Source organism: Uranotaenia lowii, chromosome 3, assembly GCF_029784155.1.
Source record: "Uranotaenia lowii strain MFRU-FL chromosome 3, ASM2978415v1, whole genome shotgun sequence".
Taxonomy (NCBI): Eukaryota; Metazoa; Arthropoda; class Insecta; order Diptera; family Culicidae; genus Uranotaenia; species Uranotaenia lowii.
Window position 1 is genome coordinate 26,290,100 of NC_073693.1, and position 26,704 is coordinate 26,316,803.

General features: G+C 30.0%; 1 protein-coding gene across 3 annotated transcripts in view; it reads right to left on the minus strand.

Moving 5' to 3' along the window:
• Positions 1 to 26,704, minus strand: part of LOC129750611 (RNA-binding protein Musashi homolog Rbp6-like) — a 1,283,036-nt gene that overhangs the window by 540,191 nt on the left and 716,141 nt on the right. For 2 of the 3 annotated variants that reach the window (XM_055745578.1, XM_055745575.1), the window contains exons 4-5: positions 12,847 to 12,900; positions 4,965 to 5,049 (exon numbers count right to left, since the gene is read on the minus strand). In XM_055745578.1, the coding sequence (XP_055601553.1) occupies positions 4,965 to 5,049; positions 12,847 to 12,900 (139 nt within the window). The remainder of the gene's footprint in view (positions 1 to 4,964; positions 5,050 to 12,846; positions 12,901 to 26,704) is intronic. The other variant, XM_055745576.1, reaches the window with a different exon arrangement.

Genomic DNA, 26,704 nt, shown 5'->3' on the forward strand with positions numbered 1-26,704 from the left:
CGAAAAACAATGTTTGACATTTTTTTAATTTTATTTATGAACTAGTCAAAATTTCCAGAAAAATTTCGTTTGGTTAACATTTATTGACAAACTGTATTTTGAATTGAGGGATAAGAATGACAGTGTCTTTACTTTTAAATCCATAGGAAATTTTCTTCTAGAAATATTTTTTTTATTATTTATTTATGAATTTTTAATTAAAACTGATTGGTTTTTCATTATAATTCTTCCTTGCTAAAGTTAAGACACAAAGTGTTCAACATTTTCAAAGGCAACCGCTATATTTGAGTTAAAATCCAAATGTTGAATATTTCAATCCAGATGCAGAAAGCAACATTCGTGTAAGTACAAGCTTAGGATTTAAAATTGAATATTTTCAAACTCAAATATAATCAACTTTTGTAACATATGAAAAACAGATAAGATACTATGAAATCTTAAAGATTATCAAGCTCTTATAAAAAACATTTATAACAAAAAGGGGTTTCGGGGTATTCGTTTAAATTTGGATCATATAACATGACTTTTGAAAACTCACTAATAATGTTTAATCTACTTTTCACTTACTCTTGGCTATTTCATAGATTGTTGCGTAGTTTTTCTTTGAATTATTTAGACAATTATTGTTTGGAGTTTCGAGATGTACAACATCGACCAATTTGGTTGACTTATATACTAGATTTTTTGGTTTTTTCAAATAGTCTAGATTTAACTATTAAAAACATAAACAACTTTTTTTATGACAATTTAAAACAAAGTGATAATTATGGCTTAAATATTCCAACAAATTTTATAATTTTTTTTTATCTTTATCATACATCTTCATTTGTTGAACAGAATTGGAATTTTAATTTTCACATTTTGAATTCATTCCATTTATGTTTTCCATTTTTCTTCATTTCAATAGAAATATTATCCTGATGTTTTTATTCTATTTCGCGTTGCCTCGAACCCACAGAATAAAGTGCAGCTTTTGGAAGACAAGTTGCTTAGGTGTTGGTCCAGGAAACCAGAGATTGCCAGTTGAAACCTTACTCAATGCAATCGGTTATAGTCTAACATTCTTCAGGAAAAAATAATCTTCACTTTTTAAAATCAAACCCCGTTTTGATAGATTCATATTAAAATTAAAAAATACTTGGCCGGATGTCTTAGCTTATTACTTTTTATTTAACCTTTCTGAGTTTTTTTTACATTGAAAGTGTTATGTATTACATACAAGATTTAAAAAAAAATCCAAAAATCTGTCAAATGTTTAACATTATATACAGAAGGAATCCTTTAGAAGCAAATTTTAGAACTCGCTTTCAATGATGGTTAAAATGTTTGAATTTGATCTAAATTTGGTCAGCTTATTTGATTGAAACAAATTGAAAAAAGCATAAGATTTTTTTAAGCTTATTTTCTGCTTGAATTAAATAAGAGGAATTTTTTAATCTCTCTCGCAAGTTCCAAGATTTCAACAATAAATGAAAATAAATTTCGTAGTAGTAGTATGTTTAATTTTCTTACCAATTTTTTTTACGAAATATTAAATCCTTTTTATCCGCAAATTATTTTCGTAAAATAAAATCTATGAATAAATGGATTTTTTTCTTAAATCAAAACTGACAGACTTGGGTAAGTCTGCGATCGATGAATATGAATTCAAGTTCAGAATTCAGGATCAGCCTTAATACTAAAAATTACGATTAAGCTCATAAAAAAAGTTAAAACTATCGAGATTACTCATTATGAATGTTTAATCTGGGATCTTTTTCCGAGCTTCTGTAATGAAAAAAAAAAAATGATTTCTGAATAAGGATTCCAACTCAATATTTCGATAAGAGCCGAGAATCGAAATTTGTTCCAGAGCCCCAAGTCATCAATTCTGTATCGTATATTTGATGTCTGGGCTCCAATCTAAATCTATTATTACATTTTTTTTTTTATTTCTGGTGATCGACTGAATGTTGTGTTTTCCCTAAATTTCCGAAGTAATTCTTTTTTTATGACAATCAGGTGTAGTTATTAACTTATCTACTGTGTAAAGTGTTTCACGGATAAAATCCGGTTATCTGGGGATTTTGGGATAAATTTTCCTCAGCACTCTGGCACATTTTTCACTTTCCACCTTTTGTTTTTGTTGTATCTAAATGTCAGCTTGTTCTGTGTTGTGTGAAGGGTTAAAATACAATTCATATGCATTTTTGTAGAAGATTCAAAACGGATTGAAACGTTGGATACATAAAACAAAAATCGTCTTTGCTCCAAAATAGACTGCAACCCGGAATTTTCTCATGAAAATTTATTTTTAATCTGAATAAAATTTTGATTTCCGAATGATGAATCTTATTTAGAGTTTTCAGTTCTGGTTTGCAATTATGAAGTTTTGATTTGAATTTTGCAAAAAAGTAGGTTTAAGGACTTCGCATCTGAATATGAGGCCCTCATATGAAACAAAAACTCAGGATGATTTCGATAGCTATGGCCTTTAAGAGTCCGGGCACTTCATTTCGGTGATACTTCACGGCCTTTTTTTAAACGTCCAGGTAAACGTGTTTTTTACGATGGAATACTGCATGGTAAAAATATTTCAGCACAATCATCTCTGAAATCTTTTATTGTCAATTCAAAAACTCATGAACTTTTGATTTTTTCTGAAATTTTTTTGGTCCAAATAGATGAGAAGTATAACAAAACTCATTAGAATGCTTACGTTTTCAATCAAACGAATAGTTTTTAGTATAGATACACGCGTTTGTAACTATCAGGATAGCTGATCATAGCCTTAATATTGTGTTTATTTTTTACACATTCAGAAACTAATAATTTTAATGCAAATTAGTTTAAAAAATTATGAATAAAATTTTGAAAGAAATGCAAGACCACGTTTAAATAACAATTTAGAAACATCTTTTCAAGTATATTCTAATGATGATTCGAACTGAAAATCAAGAATCTTAAACTAGATACATAATACGAAAAAAGAAAAAAAAATACAAATTAGATTTTGATAATAGTAAATCAGAGCCCTGAATTGAGTTTTATCTATTAAAATTAAGAATTCAGAAACTAATTTCTATCATCAAGCGAGAAAATTGGGAAATTTGTAGCAGAATTTTGATCCAAGAATTTAAGAGGTTTTTTTATCAGTTCTGAGTAAAGATTGTTTATTTGAGAACCCTTACTCAACCATTGAAATTTGATAAAGAATTTATAAATTTAAGTGTACAGTAAAACTTATCGTTAGTGAATTTATGATATGGCATTCCTTGCGAGCAAGTAATTTAAAAGCATATTTTGAAGTTTTATGAAACAGTCTCTGAGCTGAGCAGTTTTTGATAGATTATATTCTTATTAAAAAAATTTGTTTGAAAAAATAAAACTGTCTTCCATTTTTGAGTGTTCAAATGATGTTTCATTTCAGCGGGCAGAACTAAGATAGTGTTGCTTTAAAAAAAACACGCCCAGTCATTTCACAAATAATTGAACAAGAAGGTAGCTACTTCTAGCCCAGCTCAAATGTCTGTCGAAACCTCATAGATGCCATAAAACTAGCATGATTTCCTTTCGGTTGGTTCCCTATATGAGCTAAACTACTGCTATGTTTGGATTGGTGTAGGTGGTATTTTTTCTCCAAACTCTCTTTCAGCAAGTTCGTGGAAAGATATTCGACTTTCATTCCCGGAAACTCTCGAACTAAAACAAAAAAATAACGAGAAAGATATCCCTCAGAACAGAACAGAAGTGAGATTAAAATGAATAATAGAAAATATGACGCCTCCCAAGGGGCGATTCAGCCAAGAGTTATGTCCGCTTCGGAGAATGACCGGATTGGCCATCTTTTTTCTACTTTTTTTTTGGGACCGGTTAGCAAGTGTGAAGAAAGATCAAATTTTTGGATGAATCCTTTCTTTCGTTGTTTATGAGAAACAGTTTTGTTTCTAGAAGATTTCAACTTTTAAAAAAATCGTCCATTCAAAACTTTTAAATTTCAGAGAACAAATATGTTTCATTTTGATAAATCTGATTTATTTTGTATTAAAAAAAAATCACTCGAAAAATAGGTAATGATTCCGTCCGAGAAATTTGTCTCCGGGAGCCTTTCGAACTCAAAACGATTGTAATGGCCCTTCTTCTAGCCGGATCCAATTTTTATTTTAATGGCCACTTTTCGGAACATTTCTCGTCAACCCTCTCTACAACACGATTGAAAGACGGCATTTCATCACCGGTGGCATCAAGCGTGGAGACATTTATTTCCGGTACGTGAAGGATAGGATACCCTTTTGAGGAACTGGACTCCGAGATCCGGAAAAATGGCGAGCAGGAAGGAAAAACAACTTGCATCGCGCTCCATAAAAATAAGGTTAGTTTTCTTGAAGGATTTTCCCCTCAACTGCACTCTTTCTTGTTCACAGTACTGTTCCGGCTTTTTTTATCACTTTCCTCAGCTCTACCAAAAACGAAACTTTCCCTTCTACTCCATTTGGAATTTATTTATCTTTCGTGGGGACTCTCACCCGTTTTTTTTTTCTTTTTTTCCCCTAAATCCACTCTCCACGAAAAGAGTCCGAGGATCGGACAAATCCGTGACATAATTTAAAACAAATAAAATTTGATTATTATTTTTGTTTGCTGGACCGGAAAATGGTGCTCGCGAAAAGGATTTGTTGTATCCTCTTCTTCGAACACAGAAAAAAGCAGGAGCACACACACGTGAGGTTGTAAAATTGGCATCGAATAAAACATGACCGACCACTTTCCGGGACAGTTCGTGAATGTTTTTGTAACACCCCCGAGACTAAATCAGATTAGCGCATCACTTCTTCGGAAGCATCTTGTAGATCTTCCGGTAGAACCGAAAAGATTTACAATTTGGTGGTTTTCTCGGTATTGACATTTGATTGGTTCTGGGTTGTGTTGCTTTTATTTCTCTCTCTCTTGGTTTTGGTTTAAGAAAATAAACGAGTTGTGCTTACCTTTTTGCCATCTAGCTCGTGCGTTCCATGTGATAATACTTTGTCTACACTGGCGGGGTCGCTGAAGGTGATGAAGCCAAATCCTCTGTGAATAAAAACAACCGAGTAAAATAAATTAAAATTGATTTGAATTTCATTTTTTGGTTGATAAAGAGTACACATTATGGTCACAGCAAAAAAAGTCATTTCGAATTTCAAGAACCAACTTGTACGAAAGTTTACCTTTATCCAAGTTTAGTTTTGTAATTTAAGGTACTTCGAAGCGCTCAAAGTGTCGATTTATTATTCTCTGAAATCATTTAGGGGTGGATCGAAGAAAAATCTATTTCGAGTTCAAGTTTTATTAAAAAACTAAAAAATGGCCAGATTCGCCTTTCTTTTTCGGAAGGTTTAAAAATAGGGTTTGAAAATACATTAAATCTTGCTTTGAATCAAATGTTTATCATTTTGATGTTGATGGGGCATTTAAGACTTGATTATATATTTATTCAACAAGAAAAATTTCTAATGACAAAAAAATTTAAAAGTTGGCAAAATAGAAAACGACAGACAAAAACAACTGAATTTTTGATGCACTTTACATTAAAAAAAATCACCTCGACCAGGAATCGAACTCGAGTCATCTGATATTCTCTCCGACATCTTACCAATAGGCCAAATCGTCAAATGAAACGAACTCACACATTAAGGATCTCAGTGAAACTTCATTTTTTCTTGAAAAGATCTGAATTCTACTTAAGACCAGAGCGTACATCTTCCAAGGATATTATGGCTAGCATTTTTCTAATGCTAACACCACCAGCCTACAAAAAGAGCACTATGTATGCCGTGACCAAGATTCCATTTCATGACCTCTGGTTTAGAAGATTTAATCACTATCCTCTAAACCATGGTCGGCAGCAGAAAGTTTACTTCATCGAGTTGAATCCGCTCCTTGATTCTACGGCAGAAAACGCTCATAATGCCCCTATTAATGGTGCTCATACTGCCCCATGGAGAGAGGGGGGGTTCTCATTATGCATTTTTAAAACATTTTTCTATTTTTCATGTTTAAGCAAGTTAGAAAATCGGCATTTCAAGTATCTGAACGCGAAACAATAATGTAACTTTCATCATGGCCATAGAAACAGGGTTAAAACTCCTTCATGACGGTCCATCTAAAGCAATCGCTTTTATCTAAACTCCATAAAACGAATTGAAATTTCGTTACAGATTGCAATTTTAAATTTGGAATTAAGATTCAGATTCAACTCGTAAATGATTTCCAATATCAAAATAAAATTATCAAGTTGACTATTTCGGTAAGGAATTCGAAATGCAATGAATCGCAGGCTTATAATTCTGATTGTAAGTTCTATTTTAAAATTTCAACAGAGTCAGTCCGCTTGAACAATACAGCTGAACATGACAAGAATTAAGTAGAAAGCTCATTTTGCAAGTAGTGTTTTAAAAACTTATTCAATAAAAAAAAACTTCTTTATTGAAAAGTAATTAATTATAAAGAAACATGTCTTTCTCTTAAAGACATTGCGGGGAATTCTATATGTTTTGGCGTATTGGTCAATAATATTAATATAGCAGTTTTTCAAGAACCAAATTTCCAACTAAAATCCGTAACTAGGATCGTGTTTGCATGAATCCGATTTAAGCCGCAATTCCCTAAGTTAACAAGTCAGTTGCTTCCTGAGCCGATGTCCATAAGTTTGAGCCAAAAAGTAAACATCACAGTTGTGCGGATAAGTTTTTCGCTGACTATCCGCCAACTACATCGTTGATATAAGTCGTGAATGACATAAAGATGTTAAAATGACTATAATCGAAACAAAAAAAAAACACAATGTTTTAATCTTAAATTTAAAATTTTTGAAATTTTGATGGATTTTTGATTTTTTTTTTCGAAATTGAAGGCTTTCTTAAATAAAAAAAAAAAAACTAATTGTTAGTTCAAATCAAAAAAAGAAAAATTAAGCTGGCCAGATTACTCGGTTTTACTCGGACTTGGCCAGATAGTTAATAAAAAATTGGAAAAAGTGCTTCCTGGTTGCCCAAATGATGTTTAAAAATATCCTGATTTTGTCCGGATTTATTCACTTTTTTTTTTTTGAAAAATCAAAAGAAAATTCAGATTGCATCATTATAACATTTAATTTTGTCGCTTAAAAAATTGAATTTTTCAAGCTAGATTAATTAAAATAAACATAATTTTTTTTTTTGAGCTAGAAAAACGATTCAAAAACTAGTTATGTTTTTCGATAGAAAAAATATGATTGAAAGATTTTTTATTCTTAATTTTTGTTGATTAGTTCCAGGATTTTTGTAATTTTTTTTTTTGTAAAATTTTCCCGGATATATCTCGGATGTTCGAAAATAAATCAAAAAGAATATTGCCAGGTTTCAAATTAATTTGCCTTGGTTTGCCTGACCCAGATACGTGAGGGAGAACTTTTGGCAATCTTGAGATTAGTTCACCAGATTCTGCTGCAAATTTGAAAAAATCAAATATCAATGAAAATTTGTTTCCTATTTAATTACTAAAGGATTGTTTATACAAATCCTAGCCATCGTTTGTAAGATTTTATTTATTCATGTAAAAAAAACTTATTTATTCGTTTAAAATAGCTTAAAACAGACTTTGATTTTTTTTTAATTATATTATTCAGAAAAGGAGGAAAAATGTTAATTAGAAAAATAGGTCATCTAACAAACCTCCCCAACCCTACTTTTTAGGTGGCTCTTATACTCTTATCTCCCCTTTCTGGTCTCTTAACTCTTTTCTCATATCTCTGATGTTTCCTATTAGTTGCTGAAAATTTTAAAAGACATCAATCTTAATCATATCGAAGCCTTTTTTTAAAACAATGGTTTTATTAAATTTACTTTTACAAATGAGGTTTTTTTATGAAAACAAACTACTCTAACTAATCATAACTTTTTTCTTGCTTTGGAAGATTGCATTCATAGTTGTAGAAAGATTCATAGTTGTAACCAGAGAATTATTTTATATGCTTCTAATATTTAAATTTTCTTTTCCATAGCATGAAAAAAGCTATTTGCTCCGAACATAAAATTAGCATTTTTTTTATTTAAAAAGTTCAATTTTGAACCCGCGTATCTAAATTTTATTAAAAATATTGAAAAGAAGTTCAAGTTGGTTTTGATCAAAAAGGAATATTTTTAACTGCAGGCGTTCAAAAATAGGAAGTTGAAATTAAAATAACTCACTAAGTTAAAAATGAGTGAACAAGACTGAATATTTTATAGAATAAAGCGTGAGAGGCGTTAAAAATAAAAATAAGAAAAAAACTCTTATTTCCCAGTAACATTACAACTAAGTGTTTATCTTCACGCTAAATCAACCATTTAAAAAAAATGTTTTAAAATTTGAAAAATATTTGTTTTAGCTGTTGTTTAAAATCAATGTAAAGTAGAATTTTTTAATGCCTCTAAATGAAGGTTTCCAGAATTTTTCCAGCATGTATAGGAGCCGGTCAAATCTAGCCAATTTTATTAAAAAACCTGGCAAAATCTAAGCATTTGATTTTAAAAATGTCAACCAAAATATAGGCAATATCCGGAATAATTTAGTCATAACCTAGAAATGACTTATTGATAAAAAAAATTAAATAAAAAATTATCTAAATTTATCAGCACATTTCAAATTGTATTTTAGGCTTTCAAAATATGTTTCATAGTTGTTTAAATAAAACTTGCTAAAAAACCTTTCTTTTTGTTCGCATATTTAAATTTTTCAACAACAACTTATTTTTTATGTTTAAATTGAGAATAAGAATGAGAATAAAATCCGGCAAAACCCGAGCTTTCTCAAGAAATCTAGACAACCAGACCGGACTTTTCCCAAATTTTATTTTAAATGTTTTGGCAACCCAGTTAAAACCGGACAATCTGACAGCGGTTCTCTAAACATTTTGATAAAAACATAATGAAAAATAAGATTTGAGTTTTGAAAAAAGGGTTTTACTTACGTCTAATTATTTAAATTGAGAAAATTATTGCTTTCATTTCATTCGAATAGCAGATTTTTTAAACATTAAAAACTAGAATTGTAGTCAAATTTAAGTACAAATTTTTTAATCTGATTTAAAATATGATCAACTGCAAGTGATAAATTAATGCTCACTTATTACTGCCAAATATTTTGAATACGGCGAAACGATAAATTGTTATTTTTTTACCTTTTTGCAATGAAATGTTTCAATGTAAAATAATTAACTTTCGAATGAATGAATTTGCTGCAGATAAATTTATTCAATGTAAAAAATAAACATATATTTTATATTACGTTGCTTTGAAACTTAGCTTGTGTGGCACGCATTTTTTATGCTTCCTGATTTCTAAATTAAATTTCAAAGAAATTTATGAACATTTTGAAAGAAACCAACCAAAATAAACTTATTTAATCGATTTTTTTTATTTTACTTATACAAGCTTGGTCAACAAGATCCAAAAGTTCAAGTGTTCGAAAAAAGTGACAACCGTTTTGTTTTTTTAAATCATTCAAAACAGGTTGTCTGTGCCCAATTGTCGCACAGGAAAATTTGATGCCTAATTTGGTCAGATTTTTTTTTTCAATGATTGCACATTTTTAAAGGCATCTAAAAGCTCAGCTACATGTGGTTAAAGGAACTGATATAAGGTACGCAAGCTTATTGTGAGAATTTATAGTTGAAATGCAATCTTATTTTAAGACAGATCATTTCAAGGGGCACGTAACGGAAACCTTCAAACAAAATCCCAAAAAAACTGAAGCCGCCGGTTTGAATGTCTGGAGCATTTGAAATTTATAAATGTTACTTAAATAATAACAATGTCAAAAACGTAACGGAAACCTTCAAACAAAATCCCAAAAAAACTGAAGCCGCCGGTTTGAATGCCTGGAGCATTCGAAATTTATAAATGTTACTTAAATAATAACAATATCAAAAACGCATAATAAATAAGGAAATTGATTTCTAAACCATTATTCTACCTAAAACCATCACACAAACCCAAAAAAGAAATAAAAATTAAATTACTGCGACGATTCATAATCAATCCGAATAAAAGCATCAAACCATTTTATTTGTACGATAAGTCATCAATAAATTATTCAAAATTATGTTCTTTATCCTGCATTAGAAATTTGCTTAAAATTAATTTCAGGCAGTCAAGTTAACATATTTTGAATCAATATTTAGGGAACATTCGAAAACAAATGCGGGTTAAAATTCCACATAAAATCATTATTGAAAACTTAGAATTGAGAAACATGTGCACAGAAATTGAATATCGAAAATATAACATACAACATAACTCAACATACAAACATTTAATAAGAAATAAGGCTCGAATTCCAAAATTAGGTTCAAGTCAGAAATGAACAATAATAATTTTTTAAGCAAAAAGAAAATTATTGCTAATTATCTTTATTATTTTTTCCATTTTCAATGGTTGATTGAAATATACCACGGTAATATTATTGAGTTTGAAAAAATATTTCATTACGAATTCAAATATTAATTCACGATTAGGAAAAACCTCAAAAAATTTATTAAAAACACATGGTTGAAGATTAATTTTCATTTGATAAAGAAAATATTTAGTTTAGTTTCATGACAGCCTGTTGTGAGGGAAAAACGTATTCGAATCCTTCCAAATTAGAAACAGGCTTAAAAAATCAATTTTGAAGTTCTTAATAATAAATTTGTGTATTCAAAAAACAACATTCCAAATTAGTTGATCAAAGCTTGTACCGACTAAATAAGATTTATAAAATTATCAACAAGCAACTGTAAAATGAGGATTTCTCAGTTTATTTTTTATTATTTTGAAAGCATAAATTAACGAACCAACAAACATACATGGAAGACAAACACTTATTCTGGATTTGTTTTCTATCCTTCATTCATTAAAACAATAATATTTTCATTTCATCGATATAAAAAATGTGAATACTACAATTTTTTGAAATTTTTAAAGATATTATTAAAAGTATTTCTGAAGCAACTGTTGGAAGTTAAAAAATGAGTTTTCATTTCATTTAAAAATTTGTTAAAGACTGCAAAACGGTTTGATTTTTTGTTTTTTTTTTCGGTTTGAAAATAAAATCAAAAATTTTAAAAAATTTTTTTTGCACGACTCAAATTTATTTGCAGTCTTCGGAAAAGTTGATCGTTGATAAACATTATTTTTGTCAAGTTTTGTAATGTTTAACACTTGTGTAAAAGAAAGTGCACAAATTTTCAATCTATTTTCAACAGACGTCTCAAAAACTATAGTTGATAGAAAAAAATGCCTGTTTTTATTCAGGACTTCCAAGTTTATTCAAATCACCTCTTAAATTCTTTGCACCTCGGAAAAATGTAAATTTTTTAGCCTTGTGTATTTTATTGGTGAACAAGAAAACCCAAATTAAATTCTGAAATCGATTTGTCAAAAATTATTACATGATAAATTAATTTTGAAGTTTAAGATGTTGTTTTCAAATTTCAAATTCTTAATTTTTCAGTTAAATTTTCTAATAAAATCCAATAAAAGCCTGAGTTGGGGTTTTTTATTGACAAGGATTTATTGGCACGGTTTTGTCTACAACATTAGGGTAAGAGACGATTGAAAGATCTTATTTTTGCACGATGTAATATTTTTTCGAGTTCCGTACAGATCGATTTTTTTAAATTAAAGTGTTAAAACTGTTCGACAAACGTTAAAGAAAATCGATACGAAAAATGTTTTGTTCTGACATGAAACCTTATTTTCCGAATAAGGAATTTTAAGGATATAGTTATCAATATTCAAAAAAAACAGCAAGAAAAAAAAAGGAAAATGATAATATGTCGTTAGATGCATATTTTTTTGTAGAAAATATCGCAAAAAGCCTTTTCCATTATGAACCTTTACAATTAACCTTATTAAGTGTTATTTTTAAAGCAAATTTGTAAGATGGCTGAAATATTTTAAATTTTAGTCACCCTGTGCAACGATGGGTTGGAGGATAATGATTTGCAAATCACCCTAATTCATATTGATCGGATATGTTTCGTTCGAATTTTACACTAGGCTTATAACGTGGTTTTTGCATCATTTATAAATGGCTTTTTACACAATTTATACGATATCAGATGAAAATAAACAACTTATCGTCCTTAAACATGCATAAACATTTTCAGATTTAGAAGAAGCTTAGCTTTGAGATTTGGAAGAAAATGCCTGAGACCTGAGATTTTAGATAAGAGAATTGAGACATGATGCATGAGACTAGCAAAAAAAAATCTGAGATTTGGGACGTTCGACAAATTATGATCCTCGAGCTATGTCAGGAGACGAAAAACTACAAAAAAAAATGAAAAGTGGCTAGTTTAAAAAAATTCTAACAATATTCATTTATCAGATTCAATTGGGAAATATAATGGGTCTTTTAAAAACAATTTTTTAACTTATCATTATTTAAACGAAAAAATTTTTTTTATAGTTTTTTTAGTTTTTGAAAAAAGGTTTCCAGAATGGATTTAAAGGTGATGCATTGGAGTGTAAAATTATTTTCATAAATATTTTCATAGATTTAAAATTTAAATGTAGGGAAAAAAATTAAATAAAAACATTTAATTATTTTCAACATTTCTTGACATTTTCCCAAGGAATCATAAGTTGCGCTTATAGGTAAGAACACTTTCAATTGGTGATCTTTTTTTTAAACTAAAAGCATAAGAAAATTAAATAAATATTTTTACATTAAATTAGTGAATTTTGGGTTTTGATTGTCATTTTAGAAAAATTGGTATAATTCTTTTCAGACCTCGAGTTTGTTTTTTTTATCATCAAACTGTTTTAAAATTGAAATTAAAATTTTTCGTGAAAACTATGAAAATTCAAAATATTTGCCTCTTACCTTGGCCTCGAATAGAGCGGAGCAGTAGAATCAGCCAATCCCATCGCCGACGAGCTGCAATAGAGAAGAGAGAGAAGAATGGGAGGAGAACATTTCGAAATCTAGATTTGAAACAATTTGATTGATTTATCACTCGGTTATAATCAAGCAGAGAGCGAAATAAAACTGTGTAGGTAATCAAAGGTTGGAACCAAAAAGCTGAGACAAAAACCAAATAAAAACTAAACGAAAGGAAACAATTCCAAATTATGCAAAAATAGCAGAAAAACTTAAAATTGCACAACTTTTCCGTTGGCGTAGTTACGTAGCAATCGAGCAAAACACACGGATTCAGCAAATTTTGGTAAAATGAAAAGAAGGGATAAACTGCTGCCGGAACAAAACACAAGTGCCGTTGCAATCGCGAGATTTTTCGCCGGGACAGCGTCGTGGAGAATATCGGGGATTACATCTCACAAATCCGAGCAATTCATCATGGAAAAGCTAAGCGGAGGGATTTCGAGGGAAGGAAAATCGAGAACCAAACCACTTCTTCCTGGGTTGGGTGTTTTGGTTTCTTTCCGTGTTAAGGAGGAAAAATCGGGGGGGATGGGAGAAAGAAAATTCACACGTGGGTAAAAATAGCGAGAGGAGCAAAAATAGAGGGAAAAAATTGCACAGCAAGTGTAAATCATTGTTGTGTGCACAAATAAAATGAAACACACCGAGAATGGCACACATTACTAAGCAGTTGTTACAACAGCAGCTGGGGAAGAAATACTTGGGTTTGGGCACATACTTGATACGGGAAAATACGGGGAAATGCTTCGGAAATGGGAACATTACGCTCGAAAGACCTCATCAATCATATGATGATAATGAATTTTCGCCGATTTTTTTGACGATAAACTGAATTTTTTCAATTGTTGAATTGATATTTTTTTATCGATGGATGGATTTAATACAGAGTAATGCTTTTGTCGATAAAAATAGAAATCTGAATTTAACAAACAATAAAAAACATTTTCTTTTTCATTTTTTCACGGTAGAACTTGTATTTTGAAATGTTATATAGAAACGTTTCTAATATGAAGACATTTTTGAATCAAAAGTTTGGAAAGTGATATTTTTACTGAACTCTTAAAAACTGGATGGATTGATTCCATTTGCTTTCAAGCGTCTTATTTTTTATGCTTCATTTTCATTCATTTAATGTATTATTTGCTGAATACATAGTGGAACTTCCTTTCCTCCTATCCAATTATTTTTTGTGTTCGAGATTTCAATCAATTTTGGCACTTTTTTGGCAAAACTCAAATTTAAATAGATTTGTGAATTGAAGGTTTTAATTAAATTATCAACTTTCCTGAAGATCGCGAGTTATTGTAATTTTTTTTTCAGTTTTCCCAGTACTGCAAAATACGAACACAAAACATAAACACACACAGACACACACACACACAGAATCTCAATGAAGCTTGATGTTTCCTCGAAGTGATTCCTTTTTACTTAATTCTAAGCGCACAACATTCAAGGATATGATGACTAGCATCTTTATAAATGCTAAAACCACCTACCCACAGAAAGTGTACTATGTATGCCGAGTATGAGTATTCGAACTCATGACCGTTGGCTAAGAAGACTTGAAGGCTATCCTCTTCTCCGTGGGATGCGGCAATACGGAAATTTTTACGAAATTTTCGAACGATTTAAACCCAAATTGATTCTTAGATATTTCTGAAACGATCAATAGCTTCAGTCTTCAACAAATTCTTGAACGGGATAAAATCTTCAATATTTTATACCCAAAAATAATATTTTAAAGCGGTGTCAGAAAAAGTTATAATTGAATCTTTTAAATTTCTTAAAAAAAAATGTAGAATATATTTTTTCCAAATTTATTTACCTCTGAATCAATAATTTGATTTCAACATTCAAAACTCACCCTTCTTGTGTATTTTTAGAATTTTTTTGCCTACTCAATTTTAGAGTAATATTCTTTAAAATCCCACCGTGTAGGTTTATTTTAATTCATTAATGGCTTGCAAACTACCAAAAATGGACCATCATGGTGTCACTTTTCTCAAAATTGCTAGAAAATTGTTAGATTTTTAAAGTTGAACCAAAATTTTTATGAGGAACACGAAACCGGATGATCACATTGCTTTCCAAGTAATACCCACTTTGACGTTACTTTCAAGCCTTTATTCACCAAGGATTTTTTTTTAAGAAAACCAGAAAGATCAAGTCAACTACTATTTAAAATATCACTGATAGATTAGAAACAGTTGGAAATTTTTGTAACCCTGTTAAGGAATAAATCAAGAATTCCTTTAAAATCTTCTTTTGGTAATTTGAAAATAATTTTTTAATTAAAAAAAGCCTCTTCAGGAAAATTACCCCAAAGTAGGAATGAAATGGCCAATTAAAACATTTTTGCTTTTTGTTTGAACAAAAGTTTACAGGTGAATGAACTGCAAAATACAACCAATTCTAAGACTTTTGAAATATTAGTCAAAAAATCGTTTTCAAAAACTTTCAATGGTAAATTTTTGTTGTTTGCTCCTTACAAGTGCAATATTTTAATCAAAAGCAGACCCTACACTACGCAAAACAGAGTTTCATCATGATTTTTTTTAAATAATAACCAAAAATTTGTAGTTGTTTTGTCCAGACAAAAAATAGCTTCTTGATGAAATTTTGATCGCATAATCGACGTTTTCGACCAACTCATCTCCGTTTTAAATCAGATTCGATTGAAACATGTTCTTCACCAAGGCTATCGAGAAAAATTTTGTGTTTTCACAAAGAAAAATTCTGACTTTCCGTGATTTTATCCAAAAATTCTGTGATGATTTTCTGTTATGCTTTTTTATTAATTTCATCCAAAAGTAATGTCAAATTGTGTCTTTTTAAACATTTTAAACTAAGGAGAATAATTGAACCTTATCAATACTATTATACTTTAAATATATATTAGATATAATAAAAAAAGAATTTAAAAAAAACGTCCAAAATTTAAAAAAAAATGAGTTTTTGAATGTTTCTAAAACTATATGATCTGTGACACAGATTTTTTGATGAAATTTGACTCGAATTTCTATGAAATTATAATTTTTTTTGTGATCTCGGCAACCTTGCATGTGACAGGCGTTTAATACCAACCATTGGCATTGTCAAAAGAATTAGCCTTAAAACTATAATCTCAATTTTATTATCAATCACTTTGATAATTTTAAATTGTCATTACAAATTGTTAGCTAATGATAAATATTCTTCAATAAACAAATCGAGCTTCAATTTCATTTCGTGATTCTTATTTTTCTTAATACTCTTCTGCACATTCAGAAGGGTTTTTTTTATAAATTACAAAAAAAATGTTAAAAAAAAGTTTCGCGTTTAAAAAGGGAACTTCAACGATTTTTTTGAAAAAGTTTAAACAAAATTTAGTTTAAGATATTTTTAAAAGCAAAAAAATTTATCATTTTGCCGGCTTCACCATATTAAATAAATTAAATAGTTTTTTTTTAACTTTTTTTTATTCATGTACACAATCAGTGATAACCAATATTAAAAACTGTTGAATATTTATTTTTTTTTAATTATTCAATATTATCATGATCAAAATATTTTTCCAAATTTTCATCAGTTTCTTTTCATCCAGGTAGATGTGATCGTTTGTCAGTTATCAATGATTGATTTCACTAAACAAGGGTTCATTTTAAAACCTATTAGCTCTTTATTAGTAAAACAAGAGGCAGTAGCCAAATCTGTGGTAAAATCGAGTTCAGGAAATTTTGGGAAATTTAAAATAAACCAACCAAATTCACAAAGAAACCAAATTGCTGTTTTCTTCAGTTATAAATTGAATTTTCTAATTGAATTTTCAAAATGATAAGAAGTTTTCATTGAAAAAATAATTTTATATACTTATATTTTCGATTTTCATATTTTGTTTGTGTTTACAAATAAATTTAACGAATTTTATTATATTATTTTTATTAAGTTTCCAAATAAATTGACATCATATGTAAGTAAGATATTTTAATCTTTTGAGATATTTCAAAATTATAAGTAGGTGTGTCTTGTTTTTATTCTCAATTTTTGTTTTCCAAAAAAATCTGTAAAACCACAATTTCTAGCTTTTTTTTCACTGTATTTGAAAGTTTCAAACGTTTCGCTTATTTTTAAATATTTAAAGTTCAAATTTGTTTACAAAAAAATTCAAAAATACACCGAAAAGTTGGACACCAATACCTGAGTATTGACCATTCATGATGGTCCACAGAATAAGCAAAACAAATCTCTAATCTAATATCCTCTACTTAATTTCAAAAAATTGTTTTTTTTTATCGTTTATGTCATAAAAAATGTTATGCTGATATGAAATATCCCTCAAGAAACCAATTTCAGCTTTTATCAAAATTTCTTCCTAATTATTTTTTATGCTCAAATATCACATATTAAAAGTTTTGATGAATTACCCAAGGTCACCAAGTTTACATTTTTCCAAAATGCAGTGAATTTCAAACGTTATTTTGATAAATTTAGGTGCCCTGAATTTAAACAGAATTTTTCTACCAGTTTTCGTTATTTAGTTTTTTATTTGTAAACTTTTTCTCACAAATTTTAGAAATGAAATAAATACATTTTTGATCTTTCTGCAAGAATATATGTAGCTAACAATGCTTCCCAAATTTTTAAAACTGTTGCGTTTTGCTTTTTTAGATCATGCATAATCATCATCAAAATAGTACACCTCAATTTAATGAAGTATAAACAAAAACAGAGTAAATTCTTTCAATGTCGTTTTGATGGTGAATCAATTATCAATGATTGATTTCACTAAAAACTGAACATTTTTAAGCTCCATTCAACTAAAACTAATTATTGTTATAGTCTGAGTTTATTAAAGATTTGAGTTCAGTCAGGATGCCTAAATCTACTAAATCAATTATTTCAACATAAACACCAAAATTCTTCGCTTTTGAGTCATGAATTCTTATTTTCTTATTTTATTTTTATTTTCTAATAAATTTACCGAATTTTATATAACAGTTTTTTTAAATTTTCAAATAAATTTTCCGAATTTTATAGTCAAATAAAACAAAATTTAAAGGAATATTTTTGATAAGTTTGTCTATGTTTTTCCATTCTGAATTTTTGGTATCCTAAAGCAAAAACCTTTAATGTTTTTCATTACCAAAAATTAACATTTAAAATAACTATTTTTTTTTAAATTCAAAACACTAAAGCGGAATTTTTTAATCAACTTTTAATTGAAAATTAAGAAAAAAAATGTAAATTCAGATGAATAATGAATAACAATTATAATTATTGATTTCCTTACAATTTATTATGGTTAATTTTAAACCTAATTTTTTTTTAACCTAGTTCAGAATAAGGAACATCATTTTTATAAATTTCTCAATGACTCATCAAAAATTTCATTGATTTGCAACTTTCGTTGTGATGATTTTTTTTATTGTATCAGTGAAATTTATAATATTTTTATTTTGTGTGATAATTATGAGTAAGAAAATGATGTAAGAAATCAATTTTCTTAGTTTTTGCTTATTTTTAATATTATTTTAGTTTAACATTAATTTGGAATTTCACCCCCTCTTCCCTTCCCCCATAAATAGGTTCTTTGCACGAGCTTGGTTGGCTGTATTCTTTTTGAAAATTGTTTATTGCAAGATTCAAAGTTATGAAACTACGATCTCCTTCAATTTGATTCCTAAATGAAATCCTCATTTGATGTTGGTTATTAAACTTAAATTAGCGCTGGATCTGATAACGAAATTTAAATTTGATTCCTAGTCTGAATTCTGCAATTTGAGCCTAAATTCAAAATCTGAATCTTAATTCTAGTTAAGAATTCATATGAATTTTAAACCAAAATGCGAAATTTGATCAGAAACTTCAACCAGAAACTTCAACCAGAAATCTATTATTTGATTTTGAATGAATTTGAACGAAAATTTCGAAATATGAGATTGTTTCAGATTTTTAATTCTAGAATCGTAAATTTTTCTTATGTTTCAATTCTGCATATGAATTGAGGATAAAAAACTCAAGTCCAAATTTTAAATATGGTTTGAATTTTAAATATTTTCTTTTCATATTCCGAAATGATGAGTTTTTAATATGAAAAATTCTTTATATTTCAATTTGAGATGCAAAATCAAGATTTGAATCAGGATTCATTCTCAATAATGATCAAAACTGAAAATCAAAAACAACAAACTGGGAGTACCTACTTATTGAAAGTTTTCCTCAATTATCCAGGTCGGGCATGACGAGTTATTTTATGTTTAAACCTTGCATAAATCGGACATATTGTTTCAAATTTTTCTCCAGAATGCGGCCAATATCCAAGCAAATTCCGTCATTATTCCATTAAAATCAAAAAGAAAAACACTTGAAAAATAGATTGTTTTATCGAAACAAATTAGCTGATTTAGAATCATATTTAAGGCTTCCAAAAGTTTGTTCTTATTTATTTTGACAAAGTTTGTTTAAAGAATTATTTTTTGGCCGCAAGATACGTAGTTCTATGGACTTCATTTTAAATTTTCGTTTAATTTTGCAAGTAAAGTGAAAAATCTGTGCAATATCTATGCAATCTGGCAAGCTTAGTCTAACTTTTTGGGGTTCTTTTAGATTTTTTGAAGTCGAACTTTTGGAAATCAATATTCTTAACTAAATTACTATCAAAAAGTTAGAAATTTGTTTAAAAACTGTTACAAAATTTGGGACTTAGGATGAGATTTAGAGGTTTTGGACTACGTTCTGAAACGAGATTGTTACTCTTGACAAAATTTTAGTTGTTCATCCAAATTTGAGAATATAAAATTTTATGTTTAGTGAAAATCATTTCGCTTGGCGTTTTTGGACCCTCATGGGAGAGGACTAACCCCCAAATTCCCCCTCCCTTCTCCCCGTTCCTACGGCCATTGTTTATTATAATCTTCAAAAAATGTTTGGATTTTAAAGTTCTATTTGCCATGTAACACATATTTGAAATTAATTACAAATGGTTTGGTAAAAGCTTAATCACTACTATTTTTATGGTTTCCACGTCTCTTGCCATATAAGTTGTTGTTCGTAGTTCTGATCACAATTTGTAAGTTTGATGTTTATATTTGAAGTAAAACCATCAGCAGGACCAAAACGATGGGATTGACTGACTGCTGTTTGGAGTCTATCGCTCTCATTCTAGGTTTAGTATAAATTCAAAGATTATTCCAAAGCTCCATTACTACTCTAAAAAATCAATCATTCTGAATCATGTAAACTAAACACAAACTCTACCAACATTGGGTGAAATTTTTACAGCCTACTGCTCTACTGAAAGTTTACTGCCCTAAAAGCACCAGCCTAGAGCCTACGATCTACCAGTGGCTAGAATTCTCTAAACCTATACGAATGTGTGAATTCATAACATTGTGTAACGTAACAGCTACAGGCATGATTCTGTTCCCCCCACAATCAGGTCGAGTTGGGGGAGGCTGTTCCATATTGATACTCAAAACATCCCTCATTCACCTTTCTTTTGCGTAGGAACAGAAATTCAGGTGTTGTTTTCGTTTGCACCAATTCAAAGCGAGGGGTTTCTCCCATTAAGCCTTCGGAGAGCCTACAACATACAAACACAGATCACTAGAGGAACAACTAAGAGCAGCAGCTGTGAAGTGCTACAATTTTCATCACCAATGTTGTAGTTACAGCAGCATCGAGCTTCCTGGGCTTGGGGTTTTGCCTAACTTCAGGCGTACACACATTGTTGATGTCGTCATGCATATGCACCGGCAACTTTGTATTTTAGATGCCTGTGAACCTGGGAACTTACACAGGAGTTGGTTTCCTAGCCTTGGTTCTACATGTGCGACACCAGTAATTTATCGTTTTGGGAAGCATTCTCTGAACTGCCGCTTCATGTCAGGTTTTCATGGAAAGTCTATTCTATTCCGAAAAGGGGGTGAAGGAGGGGCTAGATAAGTTTTGAAATTGATTAAAATATTCTACCAACCATGGAATTCAACCTGGGCCGGTCAAATGTTTCTCAAATCATCTGTCGTTTGGGGTGCAGTTCAGCAGGTAAAGCAGAGCACCTCTATTGCATTACTGCTCATTTATTTCACAAGGGGACATATTTTATGGCCGAGATTCCGGAATGGTTAAGCTGGCAACTGACTGTGATGCTGTCCTAGATTTTTGACTATGTATTCAAAAGTTCTCCCAATATGATTACAACAATTTTTACTTTGAAATTATTTAAGATGAATGTTATTTTTATATGAACTTCGTGTTTTTTCAATTTTTACAGTACATTTTCATAGGATTGCAATTATTTAAATTACGCATATTTGTCTTTTCTTAGACAAAATTTTCAAAACGATTTGCTGACGGTCTGATGACCTCAATTTCCCCAAACAACCATTTTAAAAACATCAAACTAGAATTTAAGGTTCCTCAAAATTCCAATTCCTTTTAATTTACCTACGTTGGTAACATCATAAAGCAATTGATGTTATCACCATTCAATAAATATTCATTAAGAAAATAGATTCAAAACTTAAGACAATTAACGCTCGTAATTGAATAAAAAAACGAACCCTTCGCTATTTTAAAAACATCTTTCCGGAAGGGTTCCATATTTTTCCTCGAGAGAGTAACCTTATCTCTATTCCTTCTAACTCATTAACTGAAGCCCCACTTTTTGGCCACCGAGAGTCATTGAACTGAACTGAGTCAGAACCCGTTCCCGATATTGCTTAGGCGAGGGGGTCACCCGCAAATCTCACAAATCTCGATCCCAACATGGCAGTTCATTACCCAACAAAATTCTCTTCCCTTCGCCCTTTCGATAGCAAGCAAACTCATTACCAGCTAAACGCTTCCTCACACCACCAACCAACGCCCACGCATTATCGGCGCCTGAGAGAGGAGTATTTATGTGTAGGTGGCCCTTATCAGCGCGATTAAGACTAGAGGGACTTGGCTGGCATTCTACTCTGGGTGGAATTGGAAATCACGAGCAGCAGGAACAGGAAGGTATTTGTTATGGCTGCGTGGAACCCTACCGGTTTATGCTTGGAGGGGATCCTCCTAGAATTGTTCCGAAAAACAGTTTCATTAATTGCGTTTTCAGACCTCTGCCCAATCGGGGTGGACAGGGGTTGGCAACCTACCTTTTTAGATCCACGGGCTTATTTCAATGGGCTCAGTTTCAATGAACTTTTAACTAAAATTATTAAGAAAATCTCAATGGAATCCATGGAACCTTTTTTTTATATTTGAAATTTTCAAAAAATCATGAAAACTTCACGTAGAGGAGAACTGCACAAGACACACCAGCGGGGTAAGATGGCCCTTGCCATTATTTCTCAACAAATTCACTAACCTTTGGCTTTGAAATTTGGGGTTTCTTCATTTTTATTGTGGCAAAAAAGCTTGTCCATCAATTCTTATGTGAAAAATACACTAGAATGACTTTAATTCTTAGAAATAAACGGATTTATTGAATCTGCGCCAAACTTTTAATTTTTCTTGGTTTTTATTTAAGGTTTTATGGTAAACCAGTCTGCGCTATCTGATCAAATTACAGCTTTGTGTTATTCCACTCATATACACTTTCGGAAGACTTTAAATATTTTATTATATTTCATTACCTTCCAACAAATTTTAACTGGAAACACTCATATCATAATTGGGGCAGAATGCGCTCAAGACCACGTGTTTTACGCTCAAATTTTGAAAGCTATTAACTTTTGAGTTGAACCGAATATTCTAACAAAAAGTTTTCTTTTCATTGGCTGAATCATAAATGACTTTAAGAATGCATAATAATAACAAATTATGTCTTTGTTCAAGTTTAAAAGGTGCATCAATATTCGATTCGAAAAAACCATGCTTTGTGCTGGACAAAACTTCGTAATCTCAACTCAAATCAACTCATAAGGGCCGTTCAAATATTACGTAACGCAATTTTCGGTAATTTTCAACCCTCCGGTTGCTCAGTATTTTTAGTCATTTTTAAAGGTACAAAATTGAAAATATACATCGGTAGAATTATGATAAGTTCACCTTACCTTGAATCAAAAAACTCCAAAACGAAAAACAATTTCATGTCTGAAAAACTTCGACATTAAAGATGAGACACTGCCCAATCCAACTCACTTTTCACGAGAAAAATCCATCAGAAGATTCCCAACAATAGTTTCTTGAAGTTTTGTTTAAAGAAAACATTTCTTTACTTAACTTCACGTCTCAATTTATCCAAAATTTGTCGAAATCCAATATTTTTTAGCAAACGTAAAAAATTTCTGTCTAGTTCAAAACTAAGGTTGCCAGTTTGCCCGGTATTACCCGGGTTTGCCTGGATATTTAACACAAAATTTGACAGAAGTCCGGCCCGTCCCGGTTGCCCGGATTTCAGTTAAAAGGCCCGGATTTATTCACTTTTTTTGCCAAAACAAACAAAAAAAAAACAAATTTTATTGTAAATTTATTTTATTTATGCGTCTAAAATGAATTTTTTTGAACAAGTTTAATACAAATAACCATGAAATGTTTTTTTTGAACGCTTAAAATACGATTTTAAAACTGCTGATGAAAAAAAAAAATTTTTTCATATTTTTTCCTTTGTTTGTATTGAGTAATTCCTGTATTTGGACCAAATTTGCCCGGATATTGCCCGGATTTTTGGTCGACATTTTAGAATCAAATGCCCGGATTTTGCCAGGTTTTTAGATGAAAATAGCCCGGATTGACCTGCCCGGGTACATGCTGAAAAAATTCTGACAACCTTATTCAAGACAAAACAGAAATTGATTAAAATTAACGACTTTTAGACAACATTTGAAAATTCGGAATAATTCTTGGATTTGAATAAAATGTTATTGAGCAAACTGTTTAAATTTCATGAATAACACCTAAAACATTCCTCACAAAATGTTTGAAAACTTCTTTATTAGCACAAATAAGCAGTTTCTTTTTATTTCTTCATAAAGTTGAAACTTAGTTGTTGATTTAAAAATAATATGAACTTCGAAGTGAAATTGTGCTGAAAAACTATACTTTGAAATGTTCGAAATTGGTGAAAATTTGTGAATTTTTTTTATACTTTTCTTATTTTGAGAATTCAATTGTCCAAATTTTTTGAAAATTGATTAAATTTCAAGGAATTGATTATATTTGGTAAATGCTTATCTTGAGGAAATTGTATTTTATGGAGCAATAAATAAATCTTCTATATTTTCTCCTTTTTTACAAAATATTAACCACAACTTCCCCTACTTAGTTGCTCAAAACTTCAATTTTTTCAATATATGTTATAGGTTTGAAATTCGCTATCAATCTCGTTTCCAAAAATATAAATATCTTTTTTTTTGTCTAAAAAATAAAATTGATGTTTTGTCAAAGCTTTAATAGGCATTGTCCAACAGCATTGGCACGGTGTGTTTTCTAGCTGTTTAAGTTTTTTTTTTTTCAAACATCAAAATAGAGTTTTTATCATTATTTTTCTTTTTGTATGACGTAAATCAGATCCCTGAATCTTCTTTGACATTCAATTTGATTCTCAAATGATTGTTATGTCCCTAACTCTGAACAATGTGCTCTAAACTTTGGTTGCCAAAATTTTATAGCACGTTTTGGACAATTGATTTAAAAATTGTCGACAAAAAATCCGGGCAATATCCAGGAAAATTGAATAAATCCGGACGAATTCAGCAAATTTGTATTAAATATCCGGAAAAACCCGGAAAAACCCGGGCAATCCGGCAACCTTACTCTAGACTAAAGTTTTATCCGCGTTTTCCCGTATATTTTACTCAAAATTTGGTAACAGTCCGGCCGGGCGCGGTTGCCCAGATTTATTGAAAAATACCCGAATTTTGCCCGGATTTATTCACTTAATTTGGCAAACCAAACAAAAAAAACTAACGCCTCCAAACGAAGTTTTTTGAGCAAGTTTAATAAAAATAGTTATGGCATTTTTTGGAAGCCTTTAAAACGATTCAAAATCTTTCGATGAGTTTCGATGAAAAAAAAATTTTTTTTCAATTTTTTCCCGATTTTTTGTTAAGTAATTTCTGGATTTTGAGAAAATTTTCCCGAATTTATGGTCGTGTGTTTTGAAATCAAATGCCCGGATTTTGCCGGGTCTTTATAAAAAAAATCCCGTTTTTTTCTGGCCCAAATACGTGCAGAAAAAAATCTGGCAACTTTACTCTAGACCATGGTTAAAGTTGAAAGATTGTCCGATTTTATCCAGGTTTGCCCGGATAATTGAAACAAAATTTGGGAACAATCAGACCCGGCCCAGTTGCCTGGATATCAATAAAAAATGCCCGGATTTTGCCCGCATTTTTTTCATTTTTTTCATCATACATCATACAAAAAAAAATTGTGTTATAATTTTTTTTTATTTAGCCACCGTAACAAAAAAATATGAGCAAATTTTGCAACAAGAATCATGAAAAAAAATTTCAAAGCCTAAAAAACGATTTGAAACAAATTTTTTTTTTAATTTTCTTATCTTAATTTTTGTTAAACAATTTCTGGGTTTTCACAACACACACACAGGTTTTTTTAAAAAAAATTCCGGTTTTCCGGCCAGGATACGTGCAGAAAATAAACTGGCAACTTTACTCTAGACCATGGGTGGACAACATTTTCAGATGGCAGACCTAATTTTAGAAATGTGATTTATCTGCGGGTCAAAAAAATCTTGTCAGCAATTTGTTTTTCTTTCATACATCTAATGTATGTTTTCAGCATATTTAATCAAGTGAAATTTAGAAAAACGCATTTAAAGTTGTAAAAATAAACCAGAGTTTTGAATGCATTAACTGATGGTTATGGTATGAAGATGATATGCAGAAAAATTGAAAAAAAAAACAGTTTTTATTCAATGCTGTTATTAGTACTTGTAAAGGATTTTTAAATCTCACTAAATTACAAAAATCTTCCAGTACTTAATAAACATGTTTGAAAGAAATTATAAAAATAGTTTGGGCATTAATTAACAATTTCAAGATAGTAAAACGACTAGTATCGAATCATTGCGAATTGCTAGCGAAATTTTTTCAAGGTTTTTCTTGGTTAAAGTTTTGATTTTCCTGGTTTTTATTTCAAATGTAAGTTTGTAATATGAAACCATGGCTTATCAAAAATATAAACAGTTTTGGAAAAACGAGATCAACAACCCTATTTTAAAATTTTAATACATTTAGACTTCCTTCGAGTCACTTCACAAAAGTAAAAATTTTGGCTTCATAAGATTTTTTCAGAGCTGAACTAAAATGTTAGTAGCTGAAAATAATCTTAAATGTATCACGTGAAGAAAAGATTTGTTCCAAAAATCGTGTTTGCTTTCGTTATATCAAAACTACACAATTTCATAATTTGCCACGAATAAGTTTCCTTTTTGTTATAAAATATCATAATTCTTAAAAACTATGCAGGATACATGTCTCTTTTTTTTATCAAAAAATGTGAGAATGTTTTTGTGTTTTCAAGGTAGAATTAAGCCTGGATGATTTTAAGTTAAATTTCGATCAAAACAGTTCATTCACTCATCTACAATTCAACTTCTGAAAACTTTCTTAAATTCTGATGAAAAATATTTCTATGCTTTAAGAGGAGCTTTATTATTACTAAATTAAGTTGAACCCAAAAGTTTTAACGTTCTAAGTTGGAAGTAAATCTCCTACTTTCACTTTTGAAAATTTTAAATATTTTCATCAATGATTGATATCTTTGAATTTGGGTGAAAGTTTGATAGATAAAGCTTATTTCAAAAATTCAATAGTTGATAAGTTTTTTTTTAAATGAAAATGAAGGCTTCATAATAAATTTTTTGTAATTT